The sequence below is a fragment of the Arachis stenosperma genome, chromosome 9 (assembly GCF_014773155.1).
Source record: "Arachis stenosperma cultivar V10309 chromosome 9, arast.V10309.gnm1.PFL2, whole genome shotgun sequence".
In the NCBI taxonomy this organism is placed as follows: Eukaryota; Viridiplantae; Streptophyta; class Magnoliopsida; order Fabales; family Fabaceae; genus Arachis; species Arachis stenosperma.
The window spans coordinates 95,021,840-95,048,850 of NC_080385.1; the positions used below are offsets into that span (position 1 = coordinate 95,021,840).

General features: G+C 40.8%; 1 protein-coding gene and 1 non-coding gene across 2 annotated transcripts; one reads left to right on the forward strand and one right to left on the reverse strand.

Annotated features, from left to right (window-relative positions):
* Positions 1-6,998: 6,998 nt before the first annotated feature.
* Positions 6,999-9,144, reverse strand: LOC130949741 (uncharacterized). Its single transcript, XM_057878383.1, has 3 exons — positions 7,951-9,144; positions 7,354-7,812; positions 6,999-7,019 (listed from the first exon to the last, which is right to left on the reverse strand). The coding sequence occupies exons 1-3, from the start codon at positions 9,142-9,144 to the stop codon at positions 6,999-7,001; spliced, it is 1,674 nt and encodes a 557-aa protein (XP_057734366.1).
* Positions 9,145-21,336: 12,192 nt separating this feature from the next.
* LOC130952390 (small nucleolar RNA R71) lies at positions 21,337-21,444 on the forward strand. Its single transcript, XR_009074570.1, has one exon. It is a non-coding gene; the product is annotated as a small nucleolar RNA R71 (small nucleolar RNA).
* The last annotated feature ends 5,567 nt before the right edge of the window (positions 21,445-27,011 follow it).

Here is a 27,011-nt window from a genome sequence, read left to right on the forward strand (position 1 = left end):
CTGACTCTTTTCCTCTATCTCTTTGTCTCTGCCAAGCCTGGGGCTTCTCTAAAAAAGAAAGCTTCTTGGGTTTCCTTTAGATCTGCTCAAGGGCACAAAGTCTTTGCTATGTATGATGAGTCCTTTAAGGACTTTAAAAACTATTTCTTTAAAGTTCGAGCTGTAAAAGGGGTCCGTCCCTTTTTTCTTGACAAAAATGATGAGCCTACTTTTCCTCTTGAGTGGCAAAAGAATGTAATGGTGTTTTGATATACTTGGGAGATGTTGGACGAGGTTGAACAGGCCTTTGTGAGTGTCTTGGAGGATATTTGGGGGGAGCCTCCGCATCTGGATACTAAGAAGTTCCTGGGGGACCCATCTTTGGTCCGAGATGTGTTGGGTACTGATTGACGTGTTTTCATTTTTATTCTATTTTACCTTTGTGATCCATGACTTTTGTTGTTGATTCTGTCTTTTCTATTTTTTAGAAATGTCAAAAAACAACGACTCCATGAAGCGTTTCAAAAAAGCCAGGAAGGTAGCTGCTGCACAAAACATATCGGTCAAGGCGGCTGGAGAGGGGTCTTCTCAAACCATCATGAAACTGCCCGTGCCGAGTTCCCCTGGGCCAAGGAGGGTAATCCCTACTCCTCGGGTTCGCTTGGCCGATCCTCTACAAACTTCTACTGCTGCTTCTGGTGCTCCTCCCTCGAAAAAGCAGAAAACATCTGAGCCCTTTAACCTGGATGCCCCGGATTTTGATGCTGTCGAGTTTGTCGACCAGCAAATTGCCCCTTATGGTGCGCTTTGCATGGATGATGTGTCCCTTCTTCAGCACCTAGAATTCATCACTAGAAATAGTGTGAAGATGGCACATATGTGTGCTGCTATTTTCTAAACTGCTCAGGGTATACCGATTCATGCTACAAAATCCTTCATGGAGGAGGCTAAATCGGAGTTTGATCGGATCAAGGGTCTGAAGGAGGAGTTGGAGGTGAAGTTGGCGAAGGTAGAAAAGGAATTGGAGGGTGAGAAGGCTAGCTCTGTCACCTTGGCGGCTTCCTTGAAGTTGGCTGAGGACATGGCATTGTAGCACAAGGATAGCTATGTCTCAGCTTATAGGAAGTTGGTACGTCTCCGAGATGACTTGGAAATTGCTCGGGTTGATTATGCCGAGCTCCAGGGTCACCTTGTAGGCAGTGTGACTGCTGCTTATGAGAACCTGAGGGAGCAGGTCCGGATTCTTGCCCCTGATGCCGACTTGACTCTCTTTAGCCTTGACAATGTGGTAAAGGATGGCAAGATTGTCCCGGATGACCCTGATGATAATGACGTTGAGCCTCTTCCTACGCCTTCTCTTAAAGCTTCTGCTATGCCGATCTCTTCAGCCCCCTCGACCGTAGTTGAGCCAGATCCTGATTTTCAGATCTTGAATCGTGGCGACGGGACGGTGGATGCGGTGCCTCTCCAGACTCGTCCTCCTTCACCTCATGTTGATGCCGCCATTGAGGGTCCTCCGAACTCTCTTTAATTATCCTAGGTATATTATGGTATAGCCCGACCTGTGGGCTTTTGAACTTTTTATGTTTGTAAAGTATGCTTCTGACTCTGATACTTTTTAGTTGCTTTGCTTAGTAACTTTTATTTTCATTAAACAAAGTAGTCTCCGAGCTCTTGGGGCTGACCCTGATAGCTTCTTGAGTTCGTTTATTACTGCAACTTGTGCTTTTTACGACATATCTGTTTACTACTTTCTTTGTCTGACCTCTTTGGACCTCTTTGCTTTATGCTGGTAGCCCGACTTCTTTTGAGGCTGAGTCCAACTTGTGCGTCGGTCTTCTTTCCTTGTTGAAGTTATCTTTAGTAATCAGTTTCAGTTGAGTCGACTTCGTCATGTCGGGCTCTTCTGAGTTATTTCTGTAATCTTCTTTCTTGGACCTTGTTCAGGTCTCTTTCAGGGATTACTTTATAACTCTTTGTCAATTGAGCCGACTTCGTCATGTCGGGCTTTTCTGAGTTATTTCTGTAATTCTCTTTCTTGGACCATGTTTAGGCCTCTTTCAGGGATTACTTTATAACTCTCTGTCGATTGGGCCGACTTCGTCATGTCGGGCTCTTCTGAGTTATTTCTGTAATCCTCTTTCTTGGACCTTGTTCAGGTCTCTTTTAGGGATTACTTTATAACTCTTTGTCGATTGGGCCGACTTCGTCATGTCGGGCACTTTATAACTCTTTGTCGATTGGGCAGACTTCGTCATGTCGGGCTCTTCTGAGTTATTTCTGTAATCCTCTTTCTTGGACCTTGTTCAGGTCTCTTTCAGGGATTACTTTATAACTCTTTGTCAATTGGGCCGACTTCGTCATGTCGGGCTCTTCTGAGTTATTTCTGTAATCCTCTTTCTTGGACCTTGTTTAGGTCTCTTTCAGGGATTACTTTATAACTCTTTGTCGTGGGCCAACCTCGTCATGTTGGGCCCTTCTAAGTTATAGTAATCCTCTTTTAGAGGGTTGGCCAGACCTCTTTCCAGGGATTTACTAATAACTTTTAGTCGACGCGACTGGTCCGACTTTTATGTCGGTTCGTCTTTAAGTTATTTTGTAGCAATCCATTTTTTTAAGACCTCGTCAGGTCCTTTCTATGGATCACTTTCGATAACTTCTTGCATTATTCTGTTTTTGTCTTTGCCGTTTTTGTAGAAATTGGGTTTTAATCCTCGCGTGTTTGACCTCTGATGAATTTGGTTTTCATCTCTGTGGGTCTTCTGTCGTGATCGTGCAGTGAATTCGATTTTCACTTTTGCCGATCTATACCTTTATAATCGGACGATGAATGTTTCAGATTAATGCAGCTTAAGGTAATGTAGAAAATCTGAACAAAATTTATTCAACAGAAAATGCAAATATATACATATAGGAGTTTTTTATTGAGTTAGGTGGCTAGCAGGCCTTGGCTTGGCGCCTTATTAAAAAACCTTTTCAGGAAAAAGAGTGCGCCTTGTCCTAAGATCCTTTATCACCCCTAATTATAATACCTTCTTAGGTTGCAGGCGTTCCATGACCTGGGAAACTCTCGTCTGTCGAGTTCGGACAGTCTGTAGTAGCCTTTTCCGAGTACCTCGGTGACTCGGTAAGGTCCTTTCCAGTTTGCTGCCAGCTTTCCTTCTCCAGGTCAAGTTGTTCCGATGTCATTTCGGATTAGGACGAGGTCATTTTCAATAAAAGCCCGCTGTATCACCTTTTGATTGTACCTCGAAGCCATTCGTCGTTTTAGTGCCTCTTCCCTGATCTGAGCTCTTTCTTGAACTTCTGGGAGTAGGTCGAGTTCTTCCCGTTGAAGTTGGGGGTTGGCTTCCTCATTATAGTGGATTACTCGGTGCGACCTTTCTTCAATCTCTACTGGGATCATCGCTTCCATTCCATATGCTAATCGGAAGGGTGATTCCTTTGTGGTAGAGTTTGGTGTCGTTCGGTATGCCCATAGGACTTGTGGGAGCTCTTCAGCTCAGGCTCCCTTTGCGTCCTGTAATCTCCGTTTCAACCCGGCCAATATGACTTTGTTAGCTGCTTCGGCTTGTCCATTGGCTTGGGGATGTTCTACAGAAGTGAATTGTTGTTTTATATTGAAGTCAGCTACTAATTTTCTGAAGCCTACGTCAGTGAATTGAGTGCCATTGTCTGTAGTTATGGAGTAGGGGATCCCAAATCTTGTGATGATGTTCCTATACAGGAATTTCTGACTTCTTTGAGCCGTGGCATTAGCTAGAGGTTCTGCCTCGATGCATTTTGTAAAATAGTCCACCCTTACTATGAGGAACTTAACCTGTCCTGACCCCTGAGGGAAGGGTCCAAGAAGGTCGAGTCCCCATCTTACGAACGGCCAGGGTGAGGTCACGCTGATGAGATCCTCTGGCGGGGCGATGTGAAAGTTGGCGTGCTTCTGACATGGTGGACATGTTTTTACGAATTTGGTGGCTTCCTTTTGTAGAGTTGGCCAATAAAATCCTGCTCGGAGTACTTTTTTGGTAAGTGCTTGCGCTCCAAGATGATTGCCACAAGTGCCGCTGTGTACTTCTTCTAGGACTTCCTTTGTGTTGGAAGTTGGTACGCATTTTAGTAATGGTGTTGAAATCCCTTTTTTGTACAGATTATTGTTTATGATGGTGTAGTGTTATGCCTCCCGTTTGAGCCTCTTTGCCTCCTTTTCTGCTGTGGGGAGTGTTCCTGCTTTGAGGTAGTTGATTATGGGAGACATCCATCCTTGATCCTGACCTCTTATAGCCAGGATATTTTCTTTTTCCGAGATTGACGGGTCCTGCAAGGTTTCTTGGTTGAGGCTTCTGTTGTTGCCCCCTGGTTTGGTGCTGGCTAATTTTGAGAGCACGTCTGCTCGGGCATTTTGTTCTTGGGGTATGTGTCGAACTTCATATTCTCCGAATTGTCCGAGTTGCTCCTTGGTTTTATCCAAGTACTTTTTCATGGTGGGGTCTTTAGCTTGGTAGCTCCCTGTTAATTGCGAAGTGACTACTTGTAAGTCACCGAAGATGATAAGTTTTTGAGCTCCAACCTCCCCAACCAGCTTCAAACCAGCTAGTAGTGCCTCGTATTCTGCTTGGTTGTTTGAGGCCGGGAACCCGAATTTGAGAGAAAGTTCAATTTGAGTTCACTGGTTGCTTTCAATTATCACACCCGCACCGCTTCCAGTTTTGTTAGAGGAGCCGTCAACGTAGAGATTCCATTCTATGGGGCTTTCAGGTGTGTCTGTAAATTTTGCAATGAAGTCGGCCAGGTATTGTGACTTGATGGCTGTCCGAGCTTCGTATTGAAGGTCGAATTCAGACAACTCGACTGCCCATTGCAGGATTATGCCTGCTAGGTCTGTTTTCTGCAGGATCCCTTTTATGGGTTGGTTGGTCCGAACCCTAATGGTGTGAGCTTGAAAGTATGGTCGAAGTCTTTGGGATGTCAGAATGAGAGTGTAGGCAAACTTCTCTAGTTTTTGATAGTTTAGCTCGGATCCCTGTAGTGCCTTACTGATGAAAAATATGGGTTGTTGTCTGCTGTCATCTTCTCGAACTAGCGCTGAGGCTATTGCTTGATTTCCCACCGCGAGGTACAATATGAGTGATTCCACTTTCCGAGGTCGAGTCAGGATAGGTGGTTATCCTAAGAATTTCTTGAAATCCTGAAAGGCTTGTTCGCACTCCTTTGTCCATTCAAACTTCTGTCCCTTCCTCAGGGTAGTGTAGAAAGGTAGAGACCTTATGGCCGATCCGGCTAGAAATCTGGACAAGGCTGCTGGTGCACGAAAATTACACTCACACTGTGTAATTCCGCACAACTAACCAGCAAGTGCACTGGGTCGTCCAAGTAATACCTTACGTGAGTAAAGGTCGAATCCCACGGAGATTGTTGGCTTGAAGCAAGCTATGGTTATCTTATTATTCTTAGTCAGGATACCAATAGGGTTCTTTAGCTTTAATTGTAAAAAGTGAAAGTGTATGGAATAAGTAATTGTTACTCAATAATGGAGAATATGTTGGAGTTTTGGAGATGCTTTGTCTTCTGAATTCTTGTAACATAATGCTTCCTCACTTTCAAACTTGCAAGGCTCCTTCCATGGCAAGCTGTATGTAGGGCATCACTGTTGTCAATGGTTACCTCCCATCCTCTCAGTGAAAATGGTCCAAATGCTCTATCACAGCACGGCTAATCATCTGTTGGTTCTCGATCATGTCAGAATAGGATCCATTGATCCTTTTGCGTCTGTCACTACGCCCACTACTCGCGAGTTTGAAGCTCGTCACAGTCATCCAATCCCAGAATCCTACTCGGAATACCACAGACAAGGTTTAGACTTTCTGGATTCTCAAGGATGCTGCCATCAATTCTAGCTTATACCAAGAAGATTCTGATTAAGGAAACTAAGAGATACTCATTCAATCTAATGTAGAACATAGGTGGTTGTCAGGCACACGTTCATGGATTGAGGAAGGTGATGAGTGTCACGGATCATCACCTTCTTCATAGTAAAGCGCGAATGAACATCTTAGATAGGAACAAGCGTGTTTGAATGGAAAACAAAAATAATTGCATTAATTCATCGAGACGCTGCAGAGCTCCTCACCCCCAACAACAGAGTTTAGAGACTCATGCCGTCAAAGAGTATAAAATTCAGATCTAAAAATATCATGAGATACAAAATAAATCTCTAAAAGTTGTTTAAATACTAAACTAGTAACCTATGTTTACAGAAAATGAGTAAACTAGGATGGATACTGCAAAAATCCACTTCTGGGGCCCACTTGATGTGTGCTGGGGCTGAGACTTAAGCTTGTCACGTGCCTGGGCTGAACGCCAAACTGCAAAGTATGAACTATTATATATTGCTGGAAAGCCCTGGATGTCTACTTTCCAACCCAATTGAGAGCGCGCCAATTAGACTCCTGTAGCTCCAAAAAATTCATTCCGAGTGCGGGGAGGTCAGAATCCAACAGTATTCGCATTCCTTTTTCAGCCTAAATCAGTTTTTGCTCAGCTCCCTCATTTTCAGCCAGAAAATACCTGAAATTACAGAAAAATACACAAACTCATAGTAAAGTCTAGAAATATGAATTTTGCCTAAAAAATAATAAAATTATACTAAAAACTAACTAAAACATACTAAATTCTACATGAAATTACCCCCAAAAAGCATATAAAATATCCGCTCATCAGCTGCCAATCTCCCGTTTAGTTGTTGTACCTCTTTGACACAAGCCGGACTTTTCATGTTGAGTATAGCCCGGCATTTATCCAGATTTGTCTCGATTCCTCTTTGTGTGAGCATAAAACCCAGGAATTTGCCGGCTTCTACGGCGAAGGTGCTTTCGCGGGATTGAGTCGCATGCCGTGCTTCCTTATAGTGTCGAATACTTTGGTCAGGTCGGACAGTAGTGTTTCTTTATTTTGCGTCATTATTAACATGTCGTCTACGTAGACTTGCATGATTTTTTCAATCTGATCTGAAAAGACTTTATTCATCAGTCTCTGATATGTAGCTCCTGTGTTTTTGAGACCAAAAGGCATGACGATGTATCAGTAGTTTGCTTTTAGGGTTAAGAAGGAAGTTTTCTCTTGGTCAGGCGGATACATTGGGATTTAATTGTATCCTGAATACGCGTCCATAAACGAGAGGTATTTATATTCGGAGGAGGCATCTACCAGAGCGTCAATACTTGGGAGTGGATAAGGATCCTTTGGGTAAGCTTTGTTGAGGTCAGTGTAGTCGGTGCACATTCGCCACTTCCCGTTTGACTTCTTCACCAAGATGACGTTGGCTAGCCATAGTGGGTATTTGACTTCTCTTATGAACCCTGCCTCCAGTAGAGCTTGTACCTGCTCTTCCACAGCATAGGACCGTTCTGGTCCGAGCTTTCTTCGTCTCTGTTGTACTGGCCAAACTCCCGGGTAGACTGCTAGCTTGTGGCACATTAGCGTGGGATCTATGCTTGGCATGTCTACGGCCTTCCACGCAAAGAGGTCGGCGTTGTCGCGTAGAAGCTGTATGAGTGATTCTTTGATGTCTCCTTTTAGGAGTGTGCCGATATTAATTGTTTGGTCCGGGGTATCCCCGATCTGGATTTTCTCTATTTCTCCTTCAGGTTGTGGGCGAAGCTCTTCCCTCTTTTGAACTCCACCGAGCTCAATTGTGTGAAATTCTTCTCCTCTGCCTCTGAGGTTTAGACTTTCGTTGTAGCAGCGGCACGCCATTCTCTGATCTGCTTTTATCGTAGCTATTCCTCCTGCAGTTGGGAACTTCATGCATAGATGCGGAGTCGAGACTATTGTGCCGAGCTGATTTAACATTGTCCGACCTATCAGGGCATTGTAGGCTGAACTTACGTCGACCACAATGTAGTCTATCTTGAGTGTTCTTAATTGATTTCTTTTTCCGAAGGTTGTATGCAGCGAGATGTATCCAAGTGGTTGAACCGGGGTATCTCCCAATCCGAATAGGCTGTTCGGGAATGCTTTGAGCTCTTTTTCTTCCAAGCTGAGCTTGTCGAAGGCAGTTTTGACCAAGATGTTAGCAGAGCTCCCTTGGTCTATCAGTGTGCGGTGGAGATTTGCATTTGCTAGTATAATAGTGATGACCATGGGATCGTCGTATCCCGGGATGATACCAGATGCATCTTCTCTGGTGAAGGAAATTGCTGGGATATCGGGTACTTCCTCTTTCCCCTCGACATGATATACCTCTCTGAGATATCTTTTACGGGATGATTTTGAGATTCCTTCTCCAGCGAATCCGCCGTGTATCATGTGGATGTGTCTTTCAGGTGCGCGGGGTGATTGCTCCGTTCGCCCGTCGTCTTCATCCCTTCTTCTTTTTCTTTCATCTCGAGTGACCAGATACCGATCTAACTTCCCTTCTCTTACTAGCTTTTCTATGACATTTTTTAAGTCAAAACATTCGCTGGTGGAATGTCCGCGAACTCGATGGTATTCACAGTATTCGATCCGATTTCCTCCTCCTCTTCTGCCTTTCAGTGGTCGAGCTGGGGGTATTTTTTCAGTGTGACAAATTTCTCTGTATATATCTACAAGGGACACCCGGAGAGGGGTGTAATTGTGGTAGTTTTTGATCTTATTCCCGTGTCGGTCTTCCTTCTTCTTAGACTCTTTATCTTTATCTCGGGAGGAGAATCCGGATCTTGATGCTTCTCCTAGTCGGGCATTTTCTTCCATGTTGATATACTTCTCGGCTCGTTCTTGTATTTCATTTAGCGATGTGGGATAATTTTTTGATATAGATTGGCTGAAGGGCCCTTCTTGGAGGCCATTAATGAGGCCCATGATGGCCGCTTCAGTGGGTAGATTTTGTATGTCTAGACATGCCTTGTTGAATATTTCCACGTAATTGCAGAGACTTTCCCGATCTCCCTGCTTAATTCCCAACAGACTCGGGGCGTGCTTGATTTTGTCTTTCTGAATAGAAAATCTGGCTGAAAACTTCTTGGAGATGGATCTTGGAGGTAGATTGTCAAACCACCTGATTGTTATTTTTGTTGAAGTAGCTGGAAAGGCGTTGCAACGAACTGCATCTGAAGCGTCGGTGAGATACATTCTACTTCTAAAATTATTGAGGTGATGGCCGGGATCTGTGGTGCCGTCGTACAAGGTCATGTCCGGGAGTTTAAAGTCTTTTGGGATCTTGGCCTTCATGATTTCTTTGGTGAATGGATCTTGATCCTTGCGGGGGTTATCTTCACCAGGAGATCGAATAGCTTTGGTTTTGAGATCGGCTTCAATTTGTAGGAGTTTGCTTTCCAGCTCTCGACGTCGCCTTATCTCCCTTTGCAGGTCCTTCTCTGCCTCTCGTTGATGTTGGGCATCTTTCTCGAGTTGCTTTAGTCGATCTTGAAGCGTGTCCAGAGCTTCCTAATTTGGCACGTTCTTGTCTCCGCTAGGCCGGGGGGTATCTTTAGGCTTAGCGTCATTGTTTTTGTGTGACATTCTTTCTTCTAGATCTGAATCGTGGTCGTTGTCATGGTCATTCGCCATGGTGATAGGATGACTTCCAGGTTCCCCGGCAACAGCGCCAATGTTTCGAGGGTTACCTGAAACTGTAGGTCGATCTCGGATGAGATCTTCTGTTGTTGGTCAGAGATTACGTGTCCAGCTTGTTGGATCTGGTGGTCGGAGCTGCCGTGTCCGACCAGTTGGACTTGGCAGTGCTGCTGATCCTTCATCCCCGGAGGGTGGAGGGTACCTGCAAGGGACTCTGATCCTTAAGTTAGCAAGGGGATTAAGCAGGTATTGAGTAGAATCAGAGTATGAGTTATACCTGGGTGCTCCAGTGTATTTATAGTGATGGGCCCTTCTTTGGGCTTTTCTGGTGACTTGGCCGAGCTCTTTGGAAAGAGGTCGGGTTGTCCTGACCTGAAGAGGTCGGTTGCTTTGTCTGTAGAACATCCTGGGACGGATAGCCTGACCCAGGGTATGAACAATATCCTTTGAATTCTTACTATTTGTTTTCATTATTCTTAGAAATTTGGATGTGAGCACACACAATTTCACCACATGCATATATTACTATTTCAAAATTGGCCTAGAAACTAAGTTCAATGTTATCAGCAAAAGTAGAACAAGCTACAATGCACATTTTCACTCCACAAGCATTTTTGAGATTTTGAATATATTTAAGTTTGGTGTCAAAATAGAAAATTTTTTTTGGGGACTTAACGGCTAGTGATGTATTTGAGTTCAATTTTTGGGCATTTAAGAATAGTGTGTGTTGGTATTTTAAATTTCATGAGATTCCCTCCTGAAATTTTTTTTTAAAACTGTGCAGATGTTGATTCAAATTGGAGATTCCTTGGAGCATTTAAAACAAAAAGCATTCAATTTGTCCTTAACACTCACATGTATACACATTCTTGAGGCTTTTGGAATTGCTTCCATGGAAATCATCCATACCTTAGTCAAAAGCTCTTTCAGTTGGTCACTTCTTTCAAAATCGTAGCTATTCCCTATGTCGAAACAGACTCTACAGTCTTGTCCTCCTCCCACTCTCACTCTTCTATATACATAGCACCACATGACTCTATGGTCATGATCGTGTTCTTTCGCTTTCACCTTCCTCTTTTTTTGTTTCTTCCACCCTGCACCATTAGCTAAATCCTCCCCTCAAATGGTCTCATTCAAATCAACACTCATTCTTACCCAACCTTCATATTTCTCATCAAGCTTCTCGTGGTTGCTAACTGGTGCAAAATTTACAACCACAAACTAACCGGCAAGTGCACCAGGTTGTAGCAAGTAATACCTCAGGCGAGTGAGGGTCGATCCCACAAGGATTGATGGATCAAGCAACAATGGTTGGTTAAACCACTTAGTTAGGCAAATAGAAAAGAGTATTTGAGTATTCAAAGAGCATTAAACAGTAAATTCAGAGTTTGAAGACAAGCAGGTGAATAAGTTGGGAATAAAATATGGGAGAAAACAGTTAAGGTTTTAGAGATATCTATTTCCTGATTGACTTTTCTTATTGACTATTTTAATCATGCAAGATTCAATTCATGGCAAACTATATGTGACTAGACCCTAATTCCTTAGACCTTTCTAGTCTCCTCTAAAATTCATCAGCTGCCAATTCCTTGGTCACTTAATTCCAATTAGAGGGTAAGGATCAAAATCCATTTTATATGCCACAAAAATCCTAATTATCCAAAAATAAGGGGATTATATGTCACGTATCCCGTTAAATCCAAATAATTAAAATTTAGGAGAAATTGTTTTCAAGATGTTGTTCAAGTAAATAGCTTTTCCAAGTTATACAAGAACTCAATTAGAACATGGGTCATACTTCCGTTCCACCCAAATTCATAAGATAAAGAACGAAAATAATTCTTGAAATATAAATCAAAACATGAATTAAAATAGAAAAATAATAGTATCGATCCATACAATAGATAGAGCTCCTAACCTTAACGGTGGAGGTTTAGTTGCTCATGGTTCAGAGAGAAAATAAGGATTCAGGTAAACTGTAGAGTACGGAATGTAAATTGGTATAGAATCCCTTAATGGAATCCCCCTACTAGAAGAAAAGTTTCTCCTTTTTATAACTAATCCTAATTAATTTTAAATCTAATTTCTAAAATTAAAATAATATCTTTTCCTATCTTTTAAAATTGGAATTTAAATCAGAATTAATTAGATAATCCGCGCCTTGTAATGTGGGGACCACTTGGCTTCACTGGATTCGCGCCTAACTTGGCAAAGAGCTACGCCTTACTTGAGTGCTAAAATGGGGCCCAGAAATCACCCCAGCGTTTTCTGCGTTTTCTGCACGTGGCGCATGTCACGCGTACGTGTCAGTCACGCGTACGCGTCGATGGTCTTCTTCGCGTGTCACGCGTACGCGTCAAGTACGTGCACGCATGGTTGTGCAACTTCACTTTTCACGCGTACGTGTCAATCACGCGCACGCGTCGCCATGGAAAGCTCCAAATCACGCGTACGCGTCAGGTACGTGCACGCGTCGCTCCTCGCTGTCATCTCCTTTAATTCTTGTGCTGCAGAAACTCCATCAAATCGAGCCGAATGCTACCTAAAATAAACAGAATTGCGCAAGACTCAAAGTAGCATCTATAGTGGCTAAAATACAATTAAATGCAAATTCTCTAGGAAAAGATAGAAAAGATGCTCTTGCATCACTAACTCTCACCACAACTTGATTTCACTCCTCTGCTTAAGGACAAGCAAGCTTTAAGTTTAGTGATTGAGAGCAAAACCTCTACTCTCTTGCTATCATCACTTGCCATTATCACATACTCTCACTCTAGCTCAAAGAAGAGGAAAGGCAAGGAGCATGCCTCTTTAACTGTTGCTGATTATGGTGAGGACAAATTTCTTTCAAGCTTCCACCAACATCAATTCTTTAGATGGGATAGTCTCAGGCTAATAATTCCAGAGGAGGGCTTCAAACTAAGAGATGAGGAATACCCTGAGATAAGAAGAGAGATAAATAGAAGATGGTCAATTCTTTGTAATCCAACGAGAAGGGTTGAGAGGAATATGGTCAGGGAATTCTATGCAAATGCCATGCCAGAACCACAACAACAACTAACACACCAAAGTTATGTGAGAGGCAAGATCTTAGATTTCAGACCTGGCAACATACAATGAGTCCTCTAGTTAAGAAATCCCTCTGCCTTTGCCTTAGTGAGCTTTGAAAGAAGGATAAACAGTGGTGATCCAGGATATAAAAACATCATCAATGAAATTTGTATCCTCGGAACTGAATGGAAGTTGGATTCTGATCAGAGGCAGAATCAACTAAAGAGGAGAGATCTTTGTCCGCTTGCAAGAGGATGGCTGGATTTTGTAAGAAGATCAATAAATCCAACCTCTAACACATCAGAGGTAACTATAGAGAGAGTTGTTCTCATTAACGGTATAATAAAGCATGAAGAAGTAAATGTGGAGGAGATCATATCCAGCAACATACACCAAATTCTGACAAGTGTAAGCTCAAATACAAGGCATGCATTCCCAAGCCTTATTCATCTCTTTTGTAAAGAGGTTAGAGTAAATCTAGAAGATGAGGCCTTAATGAAAATAGAAAGGCTAATCACAGCAAAGAAAATAGTAAAGGTAGTAGTAATCAACCCAATAGAAAGAGCAAGAGCTCAGAGAGAAAATCAATAACAACCTTCACTTCAACCTTAGCATCAAAAAAGAATAATGCCAGTCCAAAATGCTACAATAGCATCAGGCTCAAGAGGGAAATCATTTTGATTGGGATCAGATCCGAAGTTCTCTTTAAGACATCTTTGAGCAATAAGTGCGATTCCAAGAACAGCAGTTGCAGTATCAAAGGGAATAGCAGGCATAATTTCAACAAATGCTTGAATTTCAACAAGAATATTACAAAGAATTCCAGGAGCATAAAGAAAACACAAAGAAGCGCCATGCAGGAAATTTTAGGTGCCAAATCAATATGCAAGGGAAGCACAACTTCTTGTGTCATGGAATCCAACAATTAAACCCTAGGCTAGCTCTATTGAAAAACTAGCAAGACAAATTAAGGCTGAAATGGGAAACAAAGACAGTCCGCTGTACAAGAATATGATTTGGGGAAGCACATCAAGAGGAAAGCAACCTACACAAGAAGAAGAGCAAACACAAAAGAGTAAACAACCTACTACACAAAAAGAAGACAATGATGATGATGAGGAAGAAGATGAAGAATGAATAATAACAAGGAGGAACAACAAACAAGGTGGCAAAGTTCTTTTTGTGTGATTTCAGTACCATAATCTTTGAGCTTTAATAGTAGTGCTTATATGAATATCTACTTTAGTATGCATGTTTTGTGTGTTTTATTTTATATCATGTTTTTAGTTTAATTAGTAAATGAAGATTGTTTGTTCCATGTATGAGTTATGGTAAAAAGTTGTTTAAAATAAAAGAATTTGAAGGAAGTTCAAGTCAAAAGGAAGTGAAATAAACAAAATATGACAAAAATTGAGTATAAAACCATAAAATAAAGTTTCATGGTTGTGGATGTGTGCTTGAAACACTAAGGCAGAGAAGGATATTTAGAAGAATGTTGGAGAGGCCCTCAAACATCTATACAACCAAGAAGTAGTAGTACAAATAAGAGAAAAGAATGCACAGACAAGAGATAAGAAAAAGAAATAGCTCAAGGCTATGAGCATCAATTAATGGAAAATCTAAGAAAGAAACTCAAAGAGTTATAATCCTAGTAAATACTTGTGGTGAACCTTGTGTCAAGGAGAGAGGTGATGTGAGGGTTACCGTTGGTGTAGAATTTATCAATGAAAATCGCATTGCAAGTATAGTTCCAAACTGACAACTAACTCTCAATCAAAGTTTAATACGGTTGTCACAATTTCAACCCTATACAAATTAACCGAGAGTATTACTCTCGGGTCGTCCTCAAGAGAATGGACAGGTGTATATAGCAAGGTTGGCTATAATTCCAAGGTTGAAAGGCATATAAGCAAGAATTTAAACTAACAAAGCTTAGCATGCAAGAAACTTAAATTGTAAGAAACTAAATCAAGACAATTAAAGCAAGGTCTAAGTAAATGGCAATCTAACAAGACAATATATAAATTCAATTCTATTGTAGAACTAATTAAACAACTGAAACTAACTAAAGCAAGAATTAAGTAATTAGAATTTTTGGGTTTTCAAATAAAAATTGTAAAGGAACTCTTGGGTAAGGCATAGGAATTGAAATCACTATCCTTGTCTAATAACCATATATTGACAATTATGAGGGATAAATCCCATCAAGTCTACTTCTATACTTGAAGTATGTTAAATAGGCTTGATCAACATCAACCCATAATTCTCAACCTAAATTGACCAACAAGGGTTCCCAAATCATTAATCTAATTGGACCCAATGACTTAAGGTCACTCAATTTCCTTAGCCTAGGCCAAGAGTGTAGAAAACTACTCCATAATTAATAAAAATACTTTGTTAAACACATGGTAGACAATAGTTTAAAGACATAGCTAAATTGCAAAATCAAAAAGAAATTAAAACTACCCACTAACAATTAACAATATTATCAACTCAAGTAAGACTAATAAACATGAAAACATCCATGCATTAAGGAAAATTCAAAATCAACAAGGTTTACAAAATGAGAAATAAAAGGGAAAATAAGGAGAAGAACACAAGAACATGATGAATGTGATGATTATGTGACACTCATCACCATTCTCACTTATGAACGTGTGATTAACAACCACTTCCGTTCTACATGAAGACAAGCTTGAATGTATATCTTTTGGGTTTCTAGTCAATGATTCACATCGACTATCCTCTGACAATGGGGCATCTGAATCTGAGATTAGAATCTTTGTGGTATAAGCTAGAATCCATTGGCAGCATTCTTGAGATCTGGAAAGTCTAAACCTTGTATGTGGTATTCTGAGTAGGATCTTGGAAAGGGATGACTATGACGAGCTTCAAACTCACGACTGTAGGGCGTGGTGACAGACGCAAAAAGATAGTAAATCCTATTCCTACATGATCGAGAACTAACAGCTGATTAGCCATACGATATCTATGCATGGTATTTGGTGCACGAAATTGTGATCAATACTTTTTAATACACGAAATAATCCCTAGTAATGGCTCCAAAGACTTGGTGCTCAATACCATGGCATAAACACAACTTCGCACAACTAACCAGCAAGTGCACTGGGTCGTCCAAGTAATACCTTACGCGAGTAAGGGTCGATCCCACGGAGATTGGTGGTATGAAGCAAGCTATGGTCACCTTGTAAATCTCAGTCAGGCAGACTCAAATGGGTATAGTGATAAACGAATAAAGCATAAAGATAAAGATAGAGATACTTATGTATATCATTGGTGAGAGCTTCAGATAAGCGTATGAAGATGCCTTCCCTTCCGTCTCTCTGCTTTCCTACTGTCTTCATCCAATCCTTCTTACTCCTTTCCATGGCAAGCTTATGCAAGGGTTTCACCGTTGTCAGTGGCTACCTCCCATCCTCTCATTGGAAATGTTCAACGCACCCTGTCACGGCACGGCTATCCATCTGTCGGTTCTCAATCAGGCCGGAATAGAATCCAGTGATTCTTTTGCGTCTGTCACTAACGCCTCGCCCTCAGGAGTTTGAAGCACGTCACAGTCATTCAATCATTGAATCCTACTCAGAATACCACAGACTCATCAAGTTGAAGAACAGTGATATCTTGGACAAAGAACAAGCGAAATTGAATAGAAGAACAATAGTAATTGCATTAATACTCGAGGTACAGCAGAGCTCCACACCTTAATCTATGGTGTGTAGAAACTCCACCGTTAAAAATACATAAGAACAAGGTCTAGGCATGGCCGAATGGCCAGCCTCCCAATGATCTAAGAACTAGATGTCCGAAGATTAAAAAATACAATAGTAAAAGGTCCTACTTATAGAAAACTAGTAGCCTAGGGTGTACAGAGATGAGTAAATGACATAAAAATCCACTTCCGGGCCCACTTGGTGTGTGCTTGGGCTGAGCAATGAAGCATTTTCGTGTAGAGACTTCTCTTGGAGTTAAACGCCAGCTTTTATGCCAGTTTGGGCATTTAACTCCCATTTAGGTGCCAGTTCCGGCGTTTAACGCTGGAATTTCTTGAGGTGACTTTGAACGCCTGTTTGGGCCATCAAATCTTGGGCAAAGTATGGACTATCATATATTGCTGGAAAGCCCAGGATGTCTACTTTCCAACGCCGTTGAGAGCGCGCCAATTGGGCTTCTGTAGCTCTAGAAAATCCACTTTTAGTGCAGGGAGGTCAGAATCCAACAGCATCTGCAGTCCTTTTCAGTCTCTGAATCAGATTTTTGCTCAGATCCCTCAATTTCAGCCAGAAAATACCTGAAATCACAGAAAAACACACAAACTCATAGTAAAGTCCAGAAAAGTGAATTTTAACTAAAAAATATAAAAATATAATAAAACTCAACTAAAACTACTAAAAACATACTAAAAACAATGCCAAAAAGCGTAAATTATCCGCTCATCACAACACCAAACTTAAATTGTTGCTTGTCCCCAAGCAACTGAAAATTAAATAAGATAAAAAGAAGAATATACTATAGACTCCAAACTATCAATGAAACTTAGCTCCAAATTAGATGAGCGGGACTAGTAGCTTTTTGCCTCCGAACAGTTTTGGCATCTCACTTTATCCTCTGAGGTTCAGAATGATTGGCTTCTTTAGGAACTCAAATCCAGATAGTGTTATTGATTCTCCTAGTTAGTATGATGATTCTTGAACACAGCTACTTTATGAGTCTTGGCCGTGGCCCAAAGCCTCTGTCTTCCAGTATTACCACCGGATACATACATGCCACAGACACATAATGGGTGAACCTTTTCAGATTGTGACTCAGCTTTGCTAAAGTCCCCAATTAGAGGTGTCCAGGGTTCTTAAGCACACTCTTTTTGCCTTGGATCACAACTTTATTTCTTTCTTTTTCTTTTCTTTTTCTTTCTCCCCTTTTTTTTCGTTTTTCTCTTTCTTTTCTTTTTTTTTTTTTTTTTTTTTTTTTTTTTTGTTTTCACTGCTTTTTCTTGCTTCAAGAATCATTTTTATGATTTTTCAGATCCTCAGTAACATGTCTCCTTTTTCATCATTCTTTCAAGAGCCAACAATTTTAACATTCATGAACAACAAATTCAAAAGACATATGCACTGTTCAAGCATACATTCAGAAAACAAAAAGTATTGTCACCACATCAAACTAATTAAGCTAGTTTTAAAGATGAATTTGAAATCCTTTACTTCTTGTTCTTTTGTGATAAAAACAGTTTTCTTTTTAAGAAAGGTGATGGATTCATAGGACATTCATAACTTTAAGGCATAGACACTAAGACACTAATGATCATAAGACACAAACATAGATAACATAAGCATGAAAATTTCGAAAAACAGAAAATAAAGAACAAGGAGATTAAAGAACGGGTCCACCTTAGTGATGGCGGCTTGTTCTTCCTCTTGAAGGTCTTATGGAGTGCTTGAGCTCCTCAATGTCTCTTCCTTGTCTTTGTTGCTCCTCTCTTAGTTGTCCCATGTTGGAACTCAATTCTCCTAGGGAGGTGTTAATTTGCTCCCAATAGTCTTGTGGAGAAAAGTGCATCCCTTGAGGCATCTCAGGGATCTCATGATGAGAGGGATCTCTTGTTTGCTCCATCCTTTAGTAATGGGCTTGAGGTCATGCCTTCTCAGTTGAACCGGCTTCCCTCTTGAGTTTCTCTTCCACTGGGCGTCCTCTTCACAGATGTCTATGAGGACTTGGTCCAACCTTTGATCAAAGTTGACCCTTCTAGTGTAAGGATGTTCATCTCCTTGCATCATGGGCAAGTTGAATGCTAACCTTACATTTTCCGGACTGAAGTCCAAGTATTTCCCCCGAACCATAGTAAGATAATTCTTTGGATCCGGGTTCACACTTTGATCATGGTTCTTGGTGATCCATGCATTGGCATAGAACTCTTGAACCATCAAGATTCCGACTTGTTGAATGGGGTTGGTAAGCACTTCCCAACCTCTTCTTCGGATCTCATGGCGGATCTCCGGATATTTACCCTTTTTTAGTGAAAAGGGGACCTCGGGGATCACCTTCTTCAAGGCCACAACTTCATAGAAGTGGTCTTGATGCACCCTTGAGATGAATCTATCCATCCCATGACTCGGAGGTGGAAGCTTTTGCCTTCCCTTTCCTCTCTTCTAGAGGTTTCTCCGGCCTTGGATGCCATAAATGGTTATGGAAAAACAAAGCAATGCTTTTACCACACCAAACTTAAAATGTTTGCTCGTCCTCGAGCAAAAAGAAAGAAGAGAGTAAAGAAGAAGAAATGAGGAAGGGAATGGTTTATGTATTCGGCCAAGGAGGGGGAGAAGTGGTGTTTAGGTTGTGTGAAAATGAAGGGATGAAGAAGGGTATTTATAGGAGAGAGGGGGTGATATGGTTCGGCCATTATGGGTGGGTTTGGGAGGGAAAGTGGTTTGAATTTGAAGGGTAAGGTTGGTGGGGTTTTATGAAGGATGTATGTGAGTGGTGAAGAGAAAGATGGGATTTGATAGGTGAAGGTTTTTGGGGAAGAGGTAATGAGGTGATTGGTGAATGGGGAAGAGAGAGAGTGGTGGTGGGGTTAGTGGGGGTCCTGTGGGGTCCACAGATCCTGAGGTGTCAAGGTGTCAAGGAAAAGTCATCCCTGCACCAATTGGCACTCAAAATCACGTTTTGAGGCATTTCTGGCGTTAAACGCCGGGCTGGTGCCCATTCCTGGCGTTTAACGCCAGGTTCTTGCCCTTTTCTGGCGTTTAACGCCAGTCTGGTGCCCCTTTCTGGCGTTAAACGCCCAGAAGGGTGCCAGACTGGGCGTTAAACGCCCATCTGCTAGCCTCACTGGCGTTTAAAGCCAGTGAATTCTTCCTCCAGGGTGTGCTGTTTTTCTTCCTGTTTTTCATTCTGTTTTTGCTTTTCAATGGATTTTGTGACTTCTTATGATCATCAACCTACAAAAAACATAAAATAACAAAGAGAAATATATAAAATATAATCATTGGGTTGCCTCCCAACAAGCGCTTCTTTAATGTCAGTAGCTTGACAGATGGCTCTCATGGAGCCTCACAGATACTCAGAGCAATGTTGGAACCTCCCAACACCAAACTTAGAGTTTGAATGTGGGGGTTCAACACCAAACTTAGAGTTTGGTTGTGGCCTCCCAACACCAAACTTAGAGTTTGACTGTGGGGGCTCTGTTTGTCTCTGATTTGAGAGAAGCTCTTCATGCTTCCTCTCCATGATGACAGAGGGATATCCTTAAGCCTTAAACACATAGGATTTTTCATTCACTTGAATGATCAGTTCACCTCCATCAACATCAATCACAGCCTTTGCTGTGGCTAGGAAGGGTCTGCCAAGGATGATGGATTCATCCATGCTCTTCCCAGTCTCTAGGACTATGAAATCAGTAGGGATGTAATGGTCTTCAACTTTTACCAAAACATTCTCTACAAGTCCATGAGCTTGTTTTCTTGAGTTGTCTGCCATCTCTAGTGAGATTCTTGCAGCTTGTACCTCAAAGATCCCTAGCTTCTCCATTACAGAGAGAGGCATGAGGTTTACACTTGACCCTAAGTCACACAGAGCCTTCTTGAAGGTCATGGTGCCTATGGTGCAAGGTATGGAAAACTTCCCAGGATCTTGTTTCTTTTGAGGTAATTTCTGCCTAGACAAGTCATCCAGTTCTTTGGTGAGCAAAGGGGGTTCATCCTCCCAAGACTCATTTCCGAATAACTTGTCATTTAACTTCATGATTGCTCCAAGGTATTTAGCAACTTGCTCTTCAGTGACATACTCATCCTCTTCAGAGGAAGAATACTCATCAAAGCTCATGAAAGGCAGAAGTAAGTCCAATGGAATCTCTATGGTCTCATTTTGAGCCTCAGATTCCCATGGTTCCTCATTGGGGAACGCATTGGAGGTCAGTGCACGCCCATTGAGGCCTTCCTCAGTGGCGTCCACTTCTTCTCTTTCCTCTCCAGATTCGGCCATGGTTATGGCTTTGCACTCTCCTTTTGGATTTTCTTCTGTATTACTTGGGAGAGTACTTGGAGGGAGTTCAGTAATTTTCTTGCTCAGCTGTCCCACTTGTGCTTCCAAATTCCTAATGGAAGACCTTGTTTCAGTCATGAAACTTTGAGTGGTTTTGATTAGATCAGAGACCACAGTTACTAAGTCAGAGGGGTTCTGCTTAGAATTCTCTGTCTGTGGCTGAGAAGATGATGGAAAAGGCTTGCCATTGCTAAACCTGTTTCTTCCACCATTATTGTTATTGAAACCTTGTTGAGGTTTCTCTTGATTCTTCCATGAGAAATTTGGGTGATTTCTCCATGAAGAATTATAGGTGTTTCCATAGGGTTCTCCTAGGTAATTCACCTCTTCCATTGAAGGGTTCTCAGGATCATAGGCTTCTTCTTCAGATGAAGCATCCTTAGTACTGCTTGGTGCATTTTGCATTCCAGACAGACTTTGAGAAATCAGATTGACTTGTTGAGTCAATATTTTATTCTGAGCCAATATGGCATTCAGAGTGTCAATCTCAAGAACTCCTTTCTTCTGATTAGTCCCATTGTTCACAGGATTCCTTTCAGAAGTGTACATGAATTGGTTATTTGCAACCATTTCAATTAGTTCCTGAGCTTCTGTAGGCGTCTTCTTCAGATGAAGAGATCCTCCAGCAGAGCTATCCAAAGACATCTTGGATAGTTCAGAGAGACCATCATAGAAAATACCTATGATGCTCCATTCAGAAAGCATGTCTGAGGGACATTTTATGATTAATTGTTTGTATCTTTCCCAAGCTTCATAGAGGGATTCTCCATCCTTCTGTCTGAAGGTTTGGACTTCCACTCTAAGCTTACTCCATTTTGGGGTGGAAAGAACTTTGCCAAGAAGGCATTGACTAGCTTTTCCCAAGAGTCCAGGCTATCTTTAGGTTGTGAGTCCAACCATATTCTAGCTCTGTCTCTTACAGCAAAAGGGAATAGCATCAGTCTGTAGACCTCATGGTCAACCCCATTAGTCTTGACTGTGTCACAGATTTGCAAGAACTCAGCTAAAAACTGATGAGGATCTTCCATTGGAAGTCCATGGAACTTGCAATTCTGTTGCATTAGAGAAACTAATTGAGGCTTAAGCTCAAAGTTGTTTGCTCCAATGGCAGGGATAGAGATGCTTCTCCCATAGAAGTCGGGAGTAGGTGCAGTAAAGTCACCCAGCACCTTCCTTGCATTGTTGGCATTGTTGTTGTTTTCGGCTGCCATGGGTTCTTCTTCCTTGAAGAATTCGGTTAGGTCCTCAACAAAGAGTTGTGCCTTAGCTTCTCTTAGCTTTCGCTTCAAGGTCCTTTCAGGTTCAGGGTCAGCTTCAACAAGAATGCCTTTATCTCTGCTCCTGCTCATATGAAAGAGAAGAGAACAAGAAAATGTGGAATCCTCTATGTCACAGTATAGAGATTCCTTGAGGTGTCAGAGGAAAAGAAAAATAGAAGACAGAGGTAGAAAATTCGAACTTATCAAAGAAGATGGAGTTCGAATTTTGCATTAAGGGATAGTGTTAGTCCAAAAATAGAAGGATGTGAGAGGAGGGAAGGTAATTTTCGAAAATTAAGTAAAAGAATTTTGAAAACATTTTGAAAAACATTAATTGATTTTCGAAAATAAGAGTGGGAAAGAAATCAAGTGATTTTTGAAAAAGATTTTGAAATTAGAAGTCAAAAAGATTTGATTGAAAACTATTTTGAAAAAGATGTGGTTAAGAAGATATGATTGGTTTTAAGAATATGTGATTGAAAATATATGATTTGAAAACAATTTTAAAAAGATATGATTTGAAAACAATTTTAAAAAGATTTGATTTTAAAAATTAATGACTTGCCTAACAAGAAAAGATATGATTCAAACATTAAACCTTTCTCAACAGAAAAGGCAACAAACTTGAGATGTTCAATCAAATCATTAATTGTTAGTAAGTATCTTTGAAAAAGGAAGGAAATTGATTTTGAAAACATTTGATTGAAAAGATTTGATTTGAAAAAGATTTGATTTTGAAAAACTTTGAAAACTTGAAAAAAAAATTGATTTGAAAACAAAATCTTCCCTCTTGTGCCATCCTGGCGTTAAACGCCCAGAATGGTGCACATTCTGGCGTTTAACGCCCAAACTACTACCCTTTTGGGCGTTAAACGCCCAGCCAGGCACCCTGGCTGGCGTTTAAACGCCAGTCTATCTTCTTCACTGGGCATTTTTGAATGCCCAGCTTTTTCTGTATAATTCCTCTGCTGTATGTTCTGAATCTTCAATTCTCTGTATTATTGACTTGATAAGACACAAATTAAAAATATTTTTGGATTTTTAATAATCAAAATGCAACTAAAGTCAAATAATAATGCATGCAAGACACCAAACTTAGCAGTTTGTATACCATTGACACTAACAAAATGAAAATGCATATAACAAAACACTCAAGTCAATAGAATTCAAAGATCAAAACAAGGAAATCATCAAGAACAACTTGAAGATCAATGAAGACACATGCATGAATGCAATAAGAACAGAAACATGCAATTGATACTAAACTTAGGATGAGACTCTAGACTCAAACAAGAAATATTTTTGGATTTTATGATTTTGTAAATTTTTTGTGCTTTTTCGAAAATTAAGTGAAAAGGAAAATAAAGGTATCAAAATTCTTAATGAGAATTCCAGGAATCATGCAATGTTAGTCTAAAGCTTTAGTCTAAAGGAATTAGACATAGCTAGCTAAGCTTCAGCAGGACATTGCATTCAAGAGCTAAATTGATGATGATCAATCAGCTTTGGTGATGATAAGAACATCACCTTGAAACACTAGAATTCATTCTTAAGAACTCTGAAGAAAAATAATACCTAATCTAAGCAACAAGATGAACCGTCAGTTGTCCATACACAAGAACAATCCCCGGCAACGACGCCAAAAACTTGGTGCACGAAATTGTGATCAATACTTTTTAATACACGAAATAATCCCTAGTAATGGCTCCAAAGACTTGGTGCTCAATACCATGGCATAAACACAACTTCGCACAACTAACCAGCAAGTGCACTGGGTCATCCAAGTAATACCTTACGCGAGTAAGGGTCGATCCCACGGAGATTGGTGGTATGAAGCAAGCTATGGTCACCTTGTAAATCTCAGTCAGGCAGACTCAAATGGGTATAGTGATAAACGAATAAAGCATAAAGATAAAGATAGAGATACTTATGTATATCATTGGTGAGAGCTTCAGATAAGCGTATGAAGATGCCTTCCCTTCCGTCTCTCTGCTTTCCTACTGTCTTCATCCAATCCTTCTTACTCCTTTCCATGGCAAGCTTATGCAAGGGTTTCACCGTTGTCAGTGGCTACCTCCCATCCTCTCATTGGAAATGTTCAACGCACCCTGTCACTGCACGGCTATCTATCTGTCAGTTCTCAATCAGGCCGGAATAGAATCCAGTGATTCTTTTGCGTCTGTCACTAACGCCCCGCCCTCAGGAGTTTGAAGCACGTCACAGTCATTCAATCATTGAATCCTACTCAGAATACCACAGACAAGGTTAGACCTTCCGGATTCTCTTGAATGCCGCCATCAGTTCTTGCCTATACCACGAAGACTTTGATCTCACGGAATGGCTGGCTCGTTTGTCAGGCGAGCACTCGGTTGTCAGGCGATCAACCATGCATCGTGTATCAGGAATCCAAGAGATATTCACTAAGCCTCAGATGCTTGTAGAACAAGAGTGGTTGTCAGTCACTTTGTTCATGAGTGAGAATGATGATGAGTGTCACGGATCATCACCTTCATCAAGTTGAAGAACAAGTGATATCTTGGACAAAGAACAAGCGAAATTGAATAGAAGAACAATAGTAATTGCATTAATACTCGAGGTACAGCAGAGCTCCACACCTTAATCTATGGTGTGTAGAAACTCCACCGTTGAAAATACATAAGAACAAGGTCTAGACATGGCCGAATGGCCAGCCTCCCAATGATCTAAGAACTAGATGTCCGAAGATTAAAAAATACAATAGTAAAAGGTCCTACTTATAGAAAACTAGTAGCCTAGGGTGTACAGAGATGAGTAAATGACATAAAAATCCACTTCCGGGCCCACTTGGTGTGTGCTTGGGCTGAGAAATGAAGCATTTTCGTGTAGAGACTTCTCTTGGAGTTAAACGCCAGCTTTTATGCCAGTTTGGGCGTTTAACTCCCATTTAGGTGCCAGTTCCGGCGTTTAACGCTGGAATTTCTTGAGGTAACTTTGAACGCCGGTTTGGGCCATCAAATCTTGGGCAAAGTATGGACTATCATATATTGCTGGAAAGCCCAGGATGTCTACTTTCCAATGCCGTTGAGAGCGCGCCAATTGGGCTTCTGTAGCTCTAGAAAATCCACTTCGAGTGCAGGGAGGTCAGAATCCAACAGCATCTGCAGTCCTTTTCAGTCTCTGAATCAGATTTTTGCTCAGATCCCTCAATTTCAGCCAGAAAATACCTGAAATCACAGAAAAACACACAAACTCATAGTAAAGTCCAGAAAAGTGAATTTTAACTAAAAACTAATAAAAATATAATAAAAACTCAACTAAAACTACTAAAAACATACTAAAAACAATGCCAAAAAGCGTATAAATTATCCGTTCATCAGTATTTTTCATCCGAGATTAGCAATCCGACAGTTGATTAGTCGTACAGAAACCATAGAGGACCATTTTCACTGAGAGGACGGAAAGTAGCCATTGACAACGGTGACACCCAACATACAGCTTGCCATAGAAACGAGTATGAAGGATTGGATGAAGGCAGTAGGAAAGCAGAGATTCAAAAGGTATAAAGCATCTCCATACACTTATCTGAAATTCCCACCAATGAATTACATACGTATCTCTATCTTTATTTTATGTTTATTTATCTTTTAAATTATCAAAACTCGTAACCATTTGAATCTGCCTGACTGAGATTTATAAGATGACCATAGCTTGCACCATTGAGATCACAATTTCGTGCACCACGTACGCGTAACTAACGCGTACGCATGACAAGCAAAGTCGTACATCGACGCGTACGCGTAACTGACGCGTACGCGTGACACGCGCCGAAGACCATCGACGCGTACACGTGGCTGACGCATACACGTGATGTGCGTCACGTGCTGCAACTGCAGAAGATGCTGGGGGCAATTTTGGGCTGAGATTGGACCCAGTTTTAGGCCAAGAAACACAGACTAGAGCTAGGGGACAGCAGAGATTTAATACACATTGACATTCACTTAGTTTTGAGGTTTAGTTTTGAATCTTAAAGAAAAAACATTACTTCCTCTAGGGTTCTTCACATTTTTAGATTTTTAGTTTAAGCTTTTAGATTGGATCTTGAAAGAATTACTACCTCCGTTCGAAGTCTCTATAGTTACAGTTTGCTTTCTTATTTCCTTACTCTTTTATCTTTCATTCAGTTTGTTCAGAATCACATATGGATATCTTTGATTTCGGAAAATATTAATGCAAGAGTTAATTTTATATTTAATTTCATTATTTGTTTGAATATCATCTTCCCTTAATTTATTATTTCAAAATTAGCTTTTGCTGAATTAATTTTAATTACCATGTCTCCTTTCTATACCCTTTACATGTTTACGAAAATGGCATCCATGTCAATGGAGTAGGCTCCCAACTTGACTTTGGAATTGATTAATAAGAGACCCTTGAGTTGGAATACTCAAGTGTTAATTTGTAATTGGAAGTTGTTGGCTGACTCTCTAGTCACTAACTCTAATTCTTCCCTAGGAGAGGATTAGGACTTGTGAATCAGAGTTGGCTTAGTTACTACTTGACTTTCCTTTTTTAGGTAAAGGATAAATATGTAGAAACAATAACCTCTTACCATTACACTTGGAGAAATTCAACAAGGATAGAACTTCCAATTAATCTTCTCCTAGTCAAGGCTTTTTATTTCAATTACAGAAAACCTCTTGTTGATTTTTATTGCTTTAATTGATAGTCATTTATTTCTCTATTCCCCAACTCTAAAAATTCTCAGAAAACACCTGACCAATAAATTGCACTCTTTTGTCAACTCGTTGGGAGACGACCTGGGAATTCTACTCCCAGTATTTTATTCTTAAATTGTGACAACTCTTTCTAAATTGATAAGTGGAATTTTCGTCGGTTAAGAACTGTACTTGCAATGTTGTTTCCATTATAAATTCTTAATGGGCATTTTTCCGCCCGCCAATTTTTGGCGCCGTTGCCGGGGAGTTGCAACAGTATGCAAAATTATTGGTTAGTGTAAATATTTTTAAATTTACATATTTTTATATTTTATTACTACGAGCTCTATGTTTCTTTCATCGAATGGCGCGTTCGTTATCGGATCCGAGCTTAGCCGCGTTTGATCCTAAAATTGAAAGA

What these genes read in the sequence shown, in the direction of transcription:
- LOC130949741 (XM_057878383.1), bottom strand. Translation starts at nt 9,144, where the DNA reads ATGACCTTGTACGACGGCACCACAGATCCCGGCCATCACCTCAATAAT. An exon ending in TCGGATTGGGAGATACCCCG is followed by an intron (nt 7,813 to 7,950) that starts GTTCAACCACTT and finishes ATGTTAAATCAG; the next exon opens with CTCGGCACAATAGTCTCGAC. An exon ending in CCTATGCTGTGGAAGAGCAG is followed by an intron (nt 7,020 to 7,353) that starts GTACAAGCTCTA and finishes TCAAAAACACAG; the next exon opens with GAGCTACATATCAGAGACTG.